The sequence below is a fragment of the Alligator sinensis genome, unplaced genomic scaffold (assembly GCF_000455745.1).
Source record: "Alligator sinensis unplaced genomic scaffold, ASM45574v1 scaffold12_1, whole genome shotgun sequence".
Lineage (NCBI taxonomy): Eukaryota > Metazoa > Chordata > Crocodylia > Alligatoridae > Alligator > Alligator sinensis.
Genome location: NW_005841973.1, coordinates 74,474 through 90,570, shown reverse-complemented (window position 1 = coordinate 90,570; position 16,097 = coordinate 74,474). Strand labels below are relative to the sequence as shown.

General features: G+C 46.6%; 1 protein-coding gene across 8 annotated transcripts in view; it reads right to left on the bottom strand.

The window, feature by feature from the left end:
- PTPRA (protein tyrosine phosphatase, receptor type A) overlaps positions 1-16,097 on the bottom strand; it is a 185,375-nt gene that overhangs the window by 109,891 nt on the left and 59,387 nt on the right. For 2 of the 8 annotated variants that reach the window (XM_025200679.1, XM_025200677.1), the window contains exon 2: positions 10,205-10,342. The exons of 5 other annotated variants lie outside the window; for them this stretch is intronic. In XM_025200679.1, coding sequence (XP_025056464.1) covers positions 10,205-10,225 — 21 coding nt within the window. In that variant the 5' untranslated portion in view covers positions 10,226-10,342. Of the gene's footprint in view, positions 1-10,204; positions 10,343-11,728; positions 11,834-16,097 lie in introns of those variants that run through there. One more of the 8 variants, XM_025200678.1, reaches the window with a different exon arrangement.

Genomic DNA, 16,097 nt, shown 5'->3' with positions numbered 1-16,097 from the left:
AATCTTTGACCAATCAAAAAATATGCAGTCAGTTGACAATATTTGGCCAGTTAATTAACGGGCTTGCCAACCCTAGTTTGTACAGAGCTGTGCATGTGGTGGTCCCACCTGAGCTGGGATCCATGCAGGCTATGGTAACACTACAGATCCAGACTGGAGGACTGGGGAAGAGGGGGGAGGGAGAGGCTGTCATATATTTTTAATTAAATGTTTCGTTAAAGAAATAGGAGCATAGGACTGGAAGAGCCTCCTGGGCCACTGAATCTAGCCTCCTTCATTCACAGGAAACTGTTTACCAAGGATCTCCCAACACTGCTACTTCAGACCCTCCTGCCCATGAAACAAGAACCCCCTATAACATGCCATAAGTAAAAGCAGTGGAGATGAGGGACGATTTGGCAACTGGTATAACCCTGAGCAGAAGAGCACGATTCTCTAGCCAGGAACCACTGGGTTTTCTAGGTCCTGGCAGGAGCATCAGTGCAGCCCAGCAAACCCCTGTGGACTTAACTCTGGCCTCGTGCCTTCAAGGAAGGCCCCTCCCTTGCTCCCCCCCCAAAAAAGAAGGCAGTAGCATTTATGAGTGGAAAAAAACTCTCCTGGCCCAAAGTGGACACCAGATAAAGCCCTGAGGTATGAGCTTACCAGTACAAGAGCTACTTTTACACCCCAGCTGGGGACTGCAAGCACGTGACTTGGCACCTCTCACGCTGACGGATGAGCCAGAGCTCCCAGTCCTACCGGCCCAGTGCTTTCATAAATTTATCCAGTTCAGGTGCATGTCCTTGGGCAAGCTCAACATTTCTACGTGTGCTCATTTTCACTCTCTCTCTCCACTCCACATATCCCCGGGTGGCGTGAACTTACTGTCCCTATTTGGACTGCAGAGCTCCAACAGCCTAACTCAGAAAAAATTCTTGGATGACTCATTCTCTGAAGCTCAGGGCTGCTGCTGCTGTTGCACAGAACTGAAGGGAAATCTCTATTTTTGTTACAGGCTTAGGAATTCATCCCAGCGGCTGCACTGGGAGCTTGCTCATGGATATGTTGCTGCTGTCTATGACAGGCAAGAGCTCTGCCCGAACGCAGATTTCCTGGAATAAGACCATGTGCAAAACACTTTGGGAGTCAGCACGAAACAGGAAAGATCCAAACGGTCACAGAGCAGAAGTGGTGTAACGCTGGTGTAATGCACAGGAGGGCATTCAGAGCGGGCAAGCAGGACCGAGCCTGCCCAACACCTTCCAGATCTGGCCAATTTGCTCTTTACTTCCCATTCAAATATTTACTCTGCCCTGTGTTCAGCTAACAAGCCAGAGCACGGCTGCGCCCGCCAGTCAGATGCAAGCAGAGGAGATCGATTTTTCTCTTCAGAGACCGGAACTCTAAATGCAAGATGTGCTGGTGCCAGGATGTGCACAGCTCGGAAAGCCCAGTTCGCACAGAGATTGCTTTTAGGCCTTCGGCGAGTCACTTTGAGCTAGATTCTGACTAGCAGAATGCACCAGGGCAAGGGAATAGGAGCCTCCCTTTACCCCCACAAGGGCCTGGGATCCCAGCATACAGGAAAAGCAGAGCCACTTGCCTGCTTGCTTCCTCCCCGGAGCAGTGAGTGAGGGGAGAACAGGCAAGACCCTGGCTTCATCACTCATTCACTGGGCCAGAAGAGCTTTGCTGGAAGAAGGCAGAGATAGTATTTAACTGGGGGCACAGGGAAGCAGTAAGTTCCTGTCCCCCAGGAGAGAAATGACAAGCCACTTTACTCTGTCACGTCACAGTGGCCCCCAGGGATACCCCTCACTCACAGCACAGAAGTGGCATAAAGCTAGCATACCCCACACGAGCATCCAGGGTAGCAAGCCCGTACTCCACCACGGCTACAACCTCATCTCCAACTATTCTGTGCCCCCGTTTCCCTCCCTACCTCTGCCATTGCCTCTCAGCTCCTCCCAGAGACAGTGGTTAAGTATCCAGTGTATTTCAGGTGAATGATAAGTTTGCAACCAGACATCACAAGTCCGAGACTCAGGTATTTTATGCAAGTATTTGAATGTTCAATGCCAGTTATTTTTACTGTGATAACTTCCAGAGGCTTCGGTCAGAATCAGAGCCCCACTATGCAAACACGCCGTGGTCTTTTCAAGAGCATATTTCTGTTTGCCTTTTTTGCCTGCTTTTCATCTCTGTTTGTCACCTCCCGAGGTTTCTGGACCAGCCCTGAATCGCATGGGCCAGGCTCCGAGTGTGGTCTCAAACAGGATGAGGAAGAGCAACATAAAGGGAATGGGAGAGAAAGGAAGATTAAAATGTTCCAGGGCCTTCCAAAAAGTTTGCATTGGTTTTGGGAACTGGAAAAGGATCAAGAGATTTTCCCCTACCAGTTTGCCAAAGGTAGAGGAGCCAAAAGGAAAACAAGTCACCCCCGAGCTTGACACCACTTGATGCTGGACATTTTCCCTGCACATCCAAGCATCTCTCTCCTACCAAGAGTGAACCACTGCTTTGGAGAAAGGGAAATGGAAGGGTGGATTCTGACCAAGCAGAGCACCGAGGTCAGGATTTTAAACACTAAGTACTATATACTTCTACTGCCTTTCACCTAGAGATCTCAAAGCTCTTTACAAATGTGCCAGCCTTATGAGAAAGGTGCCAATACTTCTATTTAACAAATGGAGAAACTGAGGCACAAAAAAGTCACATCACAAAAACAGAGACTATAGGCCTGATCCAAAACTCAATGGGAAGTCTTCACTTTGATTTCAGAGGGCTTTAGCTCCCCCCTTCTCCCAGACTTCACATACTGAGTGTGAAGTCGCATCAGCAACAGGACAAGGAAAAGGAGGAGAGGAGGCCTGACTCCCAGCCTCCTGCTCAAGCTCGTAGAGCGAACTCCTTCCCTTGTTCCTTTTTATCCACAGTGAATGGATGCTGTGCAGATGCATCCAGAGATGCTGAAGCAAGGAATAAGTTAAAATTGCAACACCTGCCCTTGCAGTTCCCACGCATACAGCTTGTGCACACAGGAACTGTGTTTCCATTGAGCAGGTCTGGACTGCAGCATGGGAAGGGGGCTGATCGCATGCCCTGCATTCAGCTTATTAAGCACCAGCCACTCAGGAGTATTTACTGTAGGCTGCCTTGCTATGATTCGACTATGACACAATGTGCCTGCAATGTAATCCGATTGCCAGATAATCTTACAAAAATGCAATATCCTGAGGATATGAAAACAATGCAATCTTGCCACAGTGCAGTCAGCTGACTGATAAGCCATGTCTGTAACTCAATGGCCTCAATACAATGTGATCTAAGTAAGCTACTGCTGTCTATGTTTAACTGAAGACCTTTTTAAAAGGACAAACATCTGTAGTGCTGGGTGAACACAAAGCACCAGGAGTGGGGTCGTGGCTACGACAAGGAGCAGGGGCCAGCCTTCTACAGCTCTTGCAACCTCAACCTGCCTGCGCTTGCAGAGCTGAAAGTGCAGCTGCAGGCTGAGCACAGGAGCTCTCATCGCTCTGCTGCCAAGACCTGCAGCAAGGAGTGCAAGAAAATGGTTAACCTAGTCACTCTGGGCACTGTCGTTCACTTAGGAAACAGGGACAACCGACACTGTGAAGTCACATTGCACCTTTCATTCAAGAGCCTTAGAGTGCTTTACAGAGGAAGGTGGCAGTATCCCTACTGTGGTTGGAAAGAGGTAGGCAGCTACTGGCATGGATTCTCAGGAGAGCCCAAGGATGTCAGGCATCAGCACCCAAAGGACCTAAGGGATACTGAGCCCTTAACTCCCTTTGCCTAGTTTGAAAATGACAGTGTTTCTCAACCCATGATTTGCGACCCAAAAGTGGGTCTCAAGAATACATGAAAGGGTTGTGAACAAACTTTAAAAATGGATCAACAAACTCAAAATGGATTCTCCTTTAAAGGAAAAAAATGTGGGAAACCGTGGGTTTTCCCTTGCAGGCTGGCAGAGGTCCCACCTGCAAGGGGCTGCTTGGAGCCCCCCGCCCCACACACCCACGCCCTGCCCCATACCCTGGCAGGCCGGGGGCAGCTGAGTGAGGGGCACCAGCAGGGCTACGGGGCTGTTTTCTACTTAAACTATTTACTGAGTCAGGACTGGCCATCAATATTTACAAACGGGTTCTGGTACAAAAAAGGTTGAGAACCACCGGTTTAAGACACTTGCCCAAACCACAGAATCGGTCAGTAACAGGCCAAGAAACAGGACTCCCTCCAGGTATTGCTCTGCTCTAACCACAGGCCCACTGTTGAATTTTTAGAAAGATGCAAAAGGTGTACACCTTTAATTTGAAGAAGCCAGGACAAAGGAATTACAAAGGGTCGATCTTCAACACCAACAAGGCCGCAGGACCTGGGCACTCCCAGACCATCAGCTGGGCCAATGTCAACTCTCCAGCAGCCCAACCAGAAGTCAAAGTGTGGAGAAGGAACTTATCTTCCAATCTCCCCAGATACCCAACTACTGGCAAAGGACATATCTCTCCTTCCAACCACAGTACTGCTGGCAGCTTACTGGTTTAAAGACTGGAACTCTAGCGATGGCCTTATCAACACTACAGCATTGTCCAGGTGCGTGTAGTGCCAGGGGCCAAGAAAGCCCGAGTCCCACTCCTTATTTATTATTTCTACCACATTAATAACAGAAGACCTCCAACTGAGATGAGGGTCCCACTGATCTGGATATCATAAAGACACACAGCAAGAAACAGCTCCTTCTCCAAGAAGTTTGCAAATCTATCGATGGACAATCAGAAAGGGAGGAGCAGAGACAAAGGCACTTACTCAAAGTCGCACAGCGCAGGAGTTGCAAGGCTGGGAACAGAAGACAGGTCTCATTACCAGTCCAATACCCTCATCATTAAGCCTAACTGCTTCTCAGTGCGAAACTCAAACGTCTTCTGCATAACATAACTGAGATAATAGATATCTAGTTTCCAAAGATGCCAGTGGGAAGATGCATTTTTGGAAACTGCTTTGAAAATAGACACTATATTAAATTACTTTCTATATACTGTACTATTCACAGATACTGTTGTTTGGCCCAATCCATCCAACTCCCAGTGCACCTCTAATACAATACGCTCCGAGGCACAAGCAGTTGGAGAAGCTCTAAAGAATGGTTTTTTATTCATCCAAGGATGACCCAGATGACCTACAGCTGTAGGGCTATTTCCATCTCTTCTTAAAATAATTAAAATAACACTAAGCCAGGTATTAGTTGGCTAGACAGGCCCAAATCCCACCTCCTGTGTAATCCACCTGAAAGCCAAATGCATCACGGCAAACTAAAGCTGCCTTTAATCCTTTTAAATCTCAGGACAAGAATCTTTTATCCTTTGTTGCCTCTTGCCCTATTTATTATTTCTATCGGACACCTGTTCACTCTGCCAGAACAGATGAAAAAGACACAAAAACTAACATGCTAGTAACATAAGAAACACTGATACCTTAGAGCATGATTTACACTGAAAGATCTCCTCTCCTGTTTTCCAATTAGTTAGTGGTGAGTTCAGATTACTTGTCGCTTGCACAATACCATTAAGTTGAATAAACCCAACATAAAACTCTATCCATATGCATTAACGGGTATAAATGAGGCCCATTTGTGCATAAATTAGGCAGAGTTATCATCATAATTTGACAGGTCTGATTTTATTGAGTCTATGTTTGCAATCTGCCACAATCCTCAGGGACAGCACTGTAAGCGAGTTGTTATATCTGAACATGACGCCTTTACGCTGGCAATCTGCCACACTTCTCACAGGTAAGGATTGCAAATGAGCAATTATATATTCCCCCAAGCAAACTCCATAAATATTAAAGAAGAAAGAGCAGAGAGCAAAGAGCCCTTCTAGAATTACTGTTCTGCAGTGTTTGCTTTGTCAGATATTAATCACCCTCATTTTTCTTTCTCTGACACTGTAATAATATAAAAATAACCCTGTTTCCCCCAAAGTCCTTCTTAGAAATCCTACAAGATGTGCAGAAACACCTAGGCCAAGCCACTAGCTTATATATCCTTCTCTACCTGCCCCAGGCTTTTTCTTTATAGACTATGATCAGCATGCCTGGCCCCAATCCAGTTGCATGGGGGAAGGAGGCATGGCCTGGCTCCTACGTACCATGCAGGGCTTGGGAATTTCTCAGTGTGGGAGGGTGTGACTGGGACGCCACCACGAGCTGAAACTTATCTCCAGCACCGGAGCAGGGAGAAAAGCGGCAGCCACAGAATGCCACTGAAGATCAAAGGCGCAGCAGTAGAGATGTCGCCACCAGAAGACAAGTGGCATCAGCACGGGAGTGGAGGGAAAAGCGGCAGCAGCAAAATCCCACTGGAGGCCAAATGCGCTCCCCCACACCAGTGTGGGCACGCTTTATGGACGCGTGTTGACGTCAATTTGCCAGCCAGTCCTCTGAGAGAGGGATAAAATCCCCACTGGCCAACATCTGGGGGAGACCAGAAGTGAGGCCTCCTGAGAGCCTGGAGCGGTGGGAAGTGAATGAATGCCCCGGCAGGAGCGAGTGGTGGCAACCCAGAGAGTTGAGGTGCCCAGCTAAGGCTGGCTCAGAAGAGCCAGGATACGTATCTCTCACAAAGCTGTGGATCCCGAACGAAGCTGATAGAGACTGGGACAGCAGTGAGCCTGTGGAGACAGGAAAGTCGTAAGTAACCCCTGGGGAGAGAGTGAGCCCTAAAGGAAGGCACCCTGGGGTACAGGCAATAGCGAGCCACACCAACACAAGGCCTGAATAAGGATGGTACACCGTCTGAGCCAGGACTGAGATTAAATAGGGGCCAAGGCCCAGCCACAGCTGACTGATTTTGAGTTAGCCTCAGCCAAGACATAACATCATCTCTGGTTGGTGTAAGGCGGGGTGTAGGGGAGGCAGAGCCCCAAGACAAAGACCTAAGCGAGAGATCAAAGAGCGAACGAGGAGAGGCAGGATTTGAGAACTTCCTCCAAGCAATAATCCTTAACATCAAGACGGGGCAGACGAGATCCTCTAGGGACCTTAGAGACTCACATTAGAGGAGGAGCTGCCAACCCGCAAAGAGGCAGCTGTGCCCAATCAGCCCGAAAAGGCAACGCTCAAGCGAACACCACAGGAAACTACAGAGGGGTGGCAATATTACTTGCCACTGCTCCCCTGACACCAAACTTCCCTACCCATGGGGATCCCCACAGGCCAGATGTCATGGCTCTGTAGGCCGCATTTGGTTCCCGGGCCAGAAGCTGAGCACTTCTGGCTTAGACAAAGGTACAGGAAGGGAAATGACCATGGAGAGGTGACACCGACAAGCAGATTGTGGATAGCTTCCCCTTGGCTGTAACACTTGCAGAAATCAGTCACTCGCAGCAAAATCACTTTACTATTACCTAGACCTCCTCCCCTACTTCCCTTCCTTCTCCTGGCCCGCTGTATCCTCCTGTTGGGCCTTGTAATAAAGTCAAGCTGGAGCCTCTGCAGCACTTAGCACAGCAGAGTCACAAGCCCTGACCAAGCCCTCTAGCTACTACTGTGAAACTGCCAACACTCAGTGTTCATAACGTCAGAGGCCATCAACTGTAAACTCTGTTGGGTACAGGCCAGATATTTGCTTGGACAGCACCAATCATATTTGGGAATTAAAGGAAACTATTCAGCAACTCTTACCATAGCCAGGTCACATAATATTACGACTATTTGTCAAGTGGAATCACCAATGTACTGACAAGGATTCTGTGCCTAGAACCTAACAAGCGCGAGATGGAAAGCCCGTTAAAAGCTCATACAATTTATCTTCATAGATCCAAGTAGGAATGTCCCTGAAGTATGTTCTCTGGCACTCCCCGTGTCCACAAAGAATTTCCTCAACTAATTTCAAAGCTAAATCATCTTTATTTTTTTTAAGGGTGGACAACATGTGGAGCAGACTCCAGAATTAAAGCTAAAACCTGTTTTTTTCCAGACTAAATGAGCTTCATGCTGTATAAGTTATAAATAAGACATTATCTGCCTGAGACAATTTATAATCAAGTCTCTAGACTGAGGCAAGCTGCGACACACTGGGCAATCCAGTGTAAGGTATGAAAGTCTGTCTCCACCCACTTTCTATTGTTTCCTCTTGTCTCCTTGTATAATGGCTGGAAATAGAGCTGCAAAGGGGCATCACAGACTGAAGAAAATCTTCTTAAATGACATTTACTTCAGCAATACCTACAGACCTCAATCAAGACCCATTTGTCCACACACCAGACAAATGTGAAATACAGATAGTCCCAGCTCTAAGGATCCTCAAGGAATGAACATTTGTAGGAACTTACAGGAGTTAGTCACCTCTGATGATCTTGGTTCTAACAAAAAACAGCACATGGACAGACCAAGCCAAACGTGGAGAGAAACAGGGGTGAGAGTGGTGCTCTGAGATTGCTTGGAGAGTGGTGTTCAGCACGTCTACTTGGACAGTTCTGCAGGCTGAAATGATGGGGGATCAGCACAGTTAAATCTGGAGGTACCTACATAATAGATGAGGTAAGGGATGGATTCAAAGCAAGGCCATAAGGCTGGCAGAGTAAAAGGGCCAAGGGGGAAACAGAATAAGAAAAAAAAAAAAACACAAAACACCCTCTATGGGAGAAGGGGGAAAGGTATATGGAGAGTGGTGTTCAGCACGTCTACTTGGACAGTTCTGCAGGCTGAAATGATGGGGGATCAGCACAGTTAAATCTGGAGGTACCTACATAATAGATGAGGTAAGGGATGGATTCAAAGCAAGGCCATAAGGCTGGCAGAGTAAAAGGGCCAAGGGGGAAACAGAATAAGAAAAAAAAAAAAACACAAAACACCCTCTATGGGAGAAGGGTGAAAGGTATTGCCATCAATGATTAATTAAAAAAAAAAAATCCACAAAAATCCTTGCCGCTAATGAGGCTGGTTGTTCCCTAACTTCTGGTTGCACACCCCAGCAAAATGACCCAAAGCAATTCCTTCCTCCCAGCAGTATCCATGCCTCACAAATGCTTTTACAGCTCGGCAGCATGGGCTACCTCTCTTCTCCAGGGGTAATCTTGATGCTCAGCAGGACATTAGACACAGCTCTATTTGGCTCCCAGCACCCCCCTCCACCCCTCCCAATGGCACCAGACAACCGCATTAAGTTACAGCAGCAGACTGGGGGCACTTCAGGGGTTGCATTTCCTCCCCATGGCTGTTGTGATCTGATAGACTTACGTCTGACTCCATTCCAGATACCAACAAACCAGCGAAGCTGAACCAGGTTTTGACTGAATGAATTACTCGGATGCCAATCAGGACAGAAAAGGGAAGGGGGAACAACAATCCAACAAGTAGCTAGCTGGTTTCTCTAGGAGTGTATAGAGAGCCTTCAGCAGGGCAATGAGGAGTGCTGGACACAGCAAAGGTACAAGTACAAGCTGCACAACCACGGCGTGTTCTTGCCCTTACATCAGGATACACACCCAAGTCCTGTTTCCAGCACAGCAGTTCCCACTAGCTTCAACTGAAACAGAATCAAGCCCAGGCCTAGTTCTAAATAACCAGTACCAACAAACTATGCTCTGGCACCCAACTGATTCAGGTTCTGGTCAGTAAGCCACCATTTGAGAGGCTCAGGAAATGGGCATGTTACCGCCTAATTTCCATGCTGGGGGGCAAAGAGTACTCATCAGTACTGGCTACGGCTGGTGATAAATTGCTGAATGGAAGGACATGTGAACCAGCTGGCAACGGCCAGTCTCATTCCATTCAAAGCTGAAGAACACAATTGTTGGACTGACCACAGAGCAGCATGGTAAGGCGTTCCCTCATTCTCATCTGGATCCAGCTACCCTCACCAGCTCCTTCCGGTCACAATTCACTCTGCTTTCTGCCAAAATCTAAAACTAAACAACCCGCGTGCATTTACTGTACACAGCTTAACACAGTGCGGCAAAGCAGGACATGACAGTGCCAAGGGCGATGAAGGTCTGTTTGTAATTTAGCCCACTGATGTTTCTCATCTCATGTTGGCAAGAAACAAGCCAAAACTAAAGGAGCAGACAGGGACAGGGGAAAAGCCTGTTAAGAAAGCTGAAGCTAACAAGACAAACTGGCAGCTTCACAACACAGCTAGTCCAAGCAAATGGCACTCAGTCAGCTTCACTCAGGTGGCAGCATTCCCCCAGCACAGCGCTACCTTCATGCCCGTGTCCTCCATGCTTCTGCGTTCATCCAGATGTGTCTGGGGGCATTTCCCGTGGTTCTTTCAACTGAGAGGCTCTCAGATTCCTCCTTGTTCAACTGCAGGAGAAGCTACCTGTCCTCTGGAGGGGAGCTGTAGGAGGGCCAAGGAAGACTATCAGCATTCAGATAATGTTGCCCAGATTCACACTGCAAAATGAGAAGGCTCCTTCCTTAGTGAAAGCAGAACCCACACTCAAATCTTCCCTACGAGAGGGTTTCACAAGAGAAAAAAAGGCAGGGGTCAGTTCACACAATGGAGGCTAAATTGGAATAACTACAAACAATGCACCAACAATTTGGTCTCAGTTTTTCGAGACAAATTTGAGTTCACAAATGCATGATTCTAGCCAAGAAACAGAAAGCCACCCAAACCCAGCAATGCTTCCAGTCATTCCGTTAAAGATACGCACTTTGGGAGAGGTACTTCAATGCATTTAGGGCCCGGCTAAGCTAAGGATATCTGTACTGATGTTTTAGGTGTACCACTATAGCTACCCCAGCACAGAGTCCCTTGGAATAGGCAAAACCTAATCTTTGAATCCAATGAAAGCATCTCACCCTTTATTCCCATGCCTTGCAGCCTCCTGGTCTAACCACCTTGCTGAACATTTGTGTTTGCATTTACAATTCAAAGGAGCTGGCTAAGTAAAGCCTTTCTGCACAGCTGGGTTTGATAGAGCCTATTTATCCACCCCTCTGACCTCCCTTCTCCTGCCGAATTGGCCATATGCTTTTACACAGGTAGGTTATCTATTTCAGCTGCTCTCTCCTTGTAGCTCTGGGGTTTACTGCCCCCTTCCCTTTTTAAGTGACTATTTTCATTTATATAATGGAGTTAAAACCATTGCTTTACCAGAGATTTAGCTCAGACTGTACCTTCTTCTTTTCCAGTCCTGAAAAAGGGCATTATGTGCCCGAAAGCTTCTCTAACATCCCTCCCATTTATGGTATATAGTTGGTCAAATAAAACTTATGCGAGAGGCTCTGGACCATCACAGCAACACTGCCACAACACCATTTCACTGAAGATATTTGCTCTCTCTGAACAGTTTCCTTTCAGCGTGCCAGCAAGACATCATGCCCGTCTCCGGCACTGTAATTAAGGCAGGCAGCGTGCTCTGGAGCTTGGGGTTGATAGGGAGAATCTCTGATTCTGCTCAAGCCTGCATTAGAGACTGGACAAGTCACACTACCTCTGTGGCTCACTCGGGATATGAGGTTAATCCTAATCTATGAAGATTAAAGATACTTAGCTCACAGGGATGTTGTGAGGCTTAACTCATTAACCACAGATAAAGCAGCCTGATATCTTTAGATGAAAGACACCATAAAAGTGCAAAGCTGAATTGGGTTCAGAGACCAAATGAGAAGAAGAGGACTAGATGCTGATTTAAAAAGTTAGTGGAAAGTCTCCCATTGACTGCAATGAGTGTTGCATCTAACCCTTAGAGAACTTCAAAGGAAATAAAACACTAACCATGAAGACCCTAAAAGACAGCAATCAAGTATTTCCAGAACTTTTAGATACCGGGGCTTTCTGTCTTTCTGAGCAGACGGCACTTGACATGGCTTCCAGGTTTCCCTTTCTGCCTGTGAAAAATAAATAGCCGAGTAATAACACTTCTTAGTGCTTCTTATCCCTAGATCCACAAGTGCATTGAAAAAGTACTTTTCTCTGTTTGTGAATACAATTAATCCAGACGAAAGTGCCCACACATGTTTTTCTGAAAGAGCTGTGCATATAGACAAGCTCTTTCGTACATAATAGGCCTAATCTTGCAAGTGTACCATGTACAAAGTTCCTGTCATTTCCTCTGTCCCTAAATTCAGATGATTGCTATTCAGAAACTGGCAACAGCTCAACAGGAATTTGAAGACTGGTGGGTTCAAAATGAAACCTGCATGATTATTAATGGTCAAGAGGTTGCAAAGAACTGTGGAATGCATTTAGTTCTTGACTTATTACAGGGCAGCAGCCCTAACAAGCCAGTCTCAATTAGCAGAGATCTTATCTCGGAAGATCTGACACAATAAGGCATTCCTCAGGCACTTTCATGCAATATAAACTGCATGATAAAAATCAATTGAAGGTTTCAGCTTTCTCAGAAGCCTCTGATTTCCTGTCCAGTCTCCTTTGTACAGAGACTGCAAAACTGGGGCAGGAAAGTCAAAAAGGCTTTCAGGAAGTGGAATCAAGGCAAAGAGCCCCAGCCAGAGATTTCTAAATTGGTTATAGCTTCAGACAGCAATAGGATGGTCTTCTTTCCTCTGCACAGCTGGTTTACATGGCTCTTAAGCATTAAGACACAAATAAAATGTTGTACCCTGCATGTTGTGCCTTTTACCTCTAGATGAGCAACTCCAATCTCCAGATTGTCTGTACTGATCAGAACCTGTTACCAGTTGGCAGCTGCTATTATGATGATTTTGATGACCATAGCTCCTATTAGTTGGCCTGGGAGAAATGATCTTATGTTGTAAAGTCTCTGTCCAGAAGACAGATACCCACATCACACAATTTTCCACCACAACGGATGCTAACCAGGACCTGGAACTCCTGCCGGGAGCATCAGCAGCAGACAACAGATTTAGGACCTGGTCCTATTCCAACTGAAGCAAACAACAAAGCTGCCACCGGGGTACAAAGGTGCAGGGTCACACTTCTAACGGACACAAAGTCTCTATCTGCCAGAGGCTGTCTATTTAAGTGAGGGTTAACTTCCATCAGCAGGGGGAGACAAGACCTGTCCGGGATGCATAGTCTACCATGCGGCAGTGAGGTTTTGCTTTTATCCATCATTATCATTTCCCCTCGCTACTGAAGAAGGTGAAATACAAGAGAGTTCTTGGTGGGGCAGAGAAGGACACAGGCAAGGGGACAGAGGAAAAACCAGAGCCACCAGGGAATAACAAGCAGATCCTAAGAGGATCTATCTGCATATAAGCTTGCACTGTCTAATGAAAGTGGCACAAGCTTCCTTGTGGACTTTTTTTTTTAAATATATATCTAGGCCCCCACTACATGTTACTTATATTACGCAATTACCTGGTTAATCGCACAATAAATTTAAGCCAGCCACGTGTACAAAGTAATTATCACATGATAAAAATGATTATCCAGCTGTAAAAAGAGTGAACCAGCTATTAAGTTAGTATCTGAAAATGTGGAACAACTCTATAACTGATTTCTATCAAGCTTTCATCTGAACGTGTAACAGGGCCCTAAGAGTGACTTATTTCAGTTGAGTTTAAACCTAAGTGACCCCTATATTCCTCCAAGACCTCTTCCTAAGAGACTTAAGCTAAACCAAAATAAACCTCTCAAATAAAGACAGAAGTGCCCAAATAGGAGTTTGTACCAGCTCAAGTTCCAGCCCTTGGTGAGCTTTCCATGCGGGCCATGCCCAAGGTTCCCATTCCCTTTCTGACCATCATCACTTATTTGATTCAATCTACTACCAACATTTCATAACCATTTTGTATTGATGGCATTAAAGCACATGGACAACTGTCTGGAAATCCAAGGAGAGTCGTTTCGTTACCCATGTGGACTAACTGTCAGCACTGTTACAATTAGCATTTGTCCCTTCTACCAAAGTTCCTTGCCGATACAGCTGCAGTATAGCAATTTTGAAGCAGAAAACACTTATGGAGACCAGCCCTCAGCGCACATTCTACCACACCTTAAAAGGCTGTTGAATGGGGAGTGACCCCTTAAGGCTTTTCTACAACCCAGAGAAAGTTGAGGACATAGGCCTTTATTAAAACCACCAAAGGCCCAGTGTTTCACTATCTGCCTGGGCCTAGCAGATTCCCTGGCACTTTTTAGAAGATTAGGACCTTTTCCAATGGCCTGGGCTAACGCTCCATTTCCCTACCCCCACCACTACACAGTCTATTCATCCGACATCCCAGAGATGCTCATGTTACAGTTCTCTTATACTGAGTTTAGTAAGAAAAAATAATGCTGATTTAATTGATTTAGAGACAGAAGGAACTATTAGGTCATCTAGGCTGGTTCCTGCTTAATGCAGGCCATCAAATTTCAAGCAGGTAACCAAGCCCTGAGCCAGGCACTTGGTTTCCAGATAAGCAGTTCTTATGTGAAGAACTCAGAAAGACAGAGAATCTCCCACTTTGTTCCACCAGCTTGCAACCTGTGGTTCTTATGCCCTACCCTGGACTCCATGTCTGCTGAAAACCAAGCCGCACAGGGGACACGGGGGTGGCAACCTGGAGACAGATGGTGCCACCGAGCACTAGAACTGCACTGCAAGCCTGTGTGCACAAGGAAACTTGTAAGAAGTGCAGCAGAAACAGTGCACCTGCCTGCATAATATAACGTAGGCAGCGTGCCTTTCTGCTGTAGCCATTTCTTGGCTTTTACGGGCCTGCTGAAAACAGACACGTGGAACAGTTTTATCTGCTCTGTGCATCTTTGTTTCTGGGATCAGACCAGGAAGGACTGCAGCAAGATCACACACTCCTGCCATAGCTGCTTCCCAATCTGGCTCTGCAGGAGGGGCCAGCACAGATCCATCAGGCTGCAGCAGTGGCAGTGGGATAAGTATACGGATCTAATCAATTAATAACTAATCAATCATTAATTTAGTTATGTTTAGAGTATAATATTCATAATACATTTATATTAGTTTTTTCATGGGGTGCTGCAAAAACTTGTGAAAACTTGTGGATGTGTGCCTTGAGCCCAAAGGGGCAAAGAACCACTGCCCTACTCTTATAAGGAACACACATTAGCCCCTTTGCCCCAGTCCTATACTGGGAGCTCGGGGTGAGTTGCTTGCCCATTTTGACCTCTTCTGAGAACCACTGGTGCTGTTCATCCCTGTATCTCAAAGGGCAGGGATACACATATTAAGAGAGACGCACCAGAAATCAGTGGCAAATATGGGACAAGAAAACTCAAGCCTGCAAAGCAGCCAGGGACACAACCCAAAGCCAAGGAGGAGAATCTCTCGTACAGCAGCCCTGGGACTGAACTAAATGATTTTTTGCACTCATTGGTGCATCTGTTATGAAGCTGTAACACGATGGAGCAGAAATCTCTCTCTGCAGATCACATGATTATTTGTCAGCTGCCTGAAGCCTGGTTAGTAAGATCAGAGCAACTTTGTAAGAGGATACATTTAATTCAAAACAGTAACTGCTCTTTGTCTCCAATGGAGAGAGCCTTTCAAGATCAGTCTAATGGCCCAACATGATTTATGTGAGGCTCTTAACTAGTATAATTGTTTTTCTGGGTGGACACATGATACCAAAGAGCAGGGGTGGGCGATTATTTTGGCTGGAGGACTGCTTAACCAGTTTTGGTGAGCTGCTGAGGGCTGCATGGGTAGCCCCACCCCTTGACAGGTGCCCCGCCCTCTGGCCATCTTGGGACCAGAAGTCCTGCCCCTTAACCCCTGACCTTTACCACCAGAAGTCCCTCCCCTGGCCCAGGAAGTACTCTGAGGGGGAGGAGGCGTGAGAATGATTGCTATCTTGAAACCGGAACAAAAGCTCATCATATATTTAAAAAAAAAAATCAAACATCCACTATAACTTATTTTAATTTTATTTTAAAAAGTATTTTTGCCCAAATTTGTGTGTGCTTGCGTAGTATATCTAGAGGTGATTGTATCATACCTCAAAATACAGCCTTACTCTTGTATATTGGGGGTCATGGAGGGTATGGTGGGAGGTGGGAGTGTGTGTAGGGGCTGTGGGAGAATGTGCATGCGTTTGGGGGTGTGGTGGGGTGGGGTGTGTGGGTATGGAATGGGTGGGAGGGTGTCTAAGGGGCGTGGGAGGGTGTGCATGTGTTTGGGGGTGTGGTGGGGGGTGGG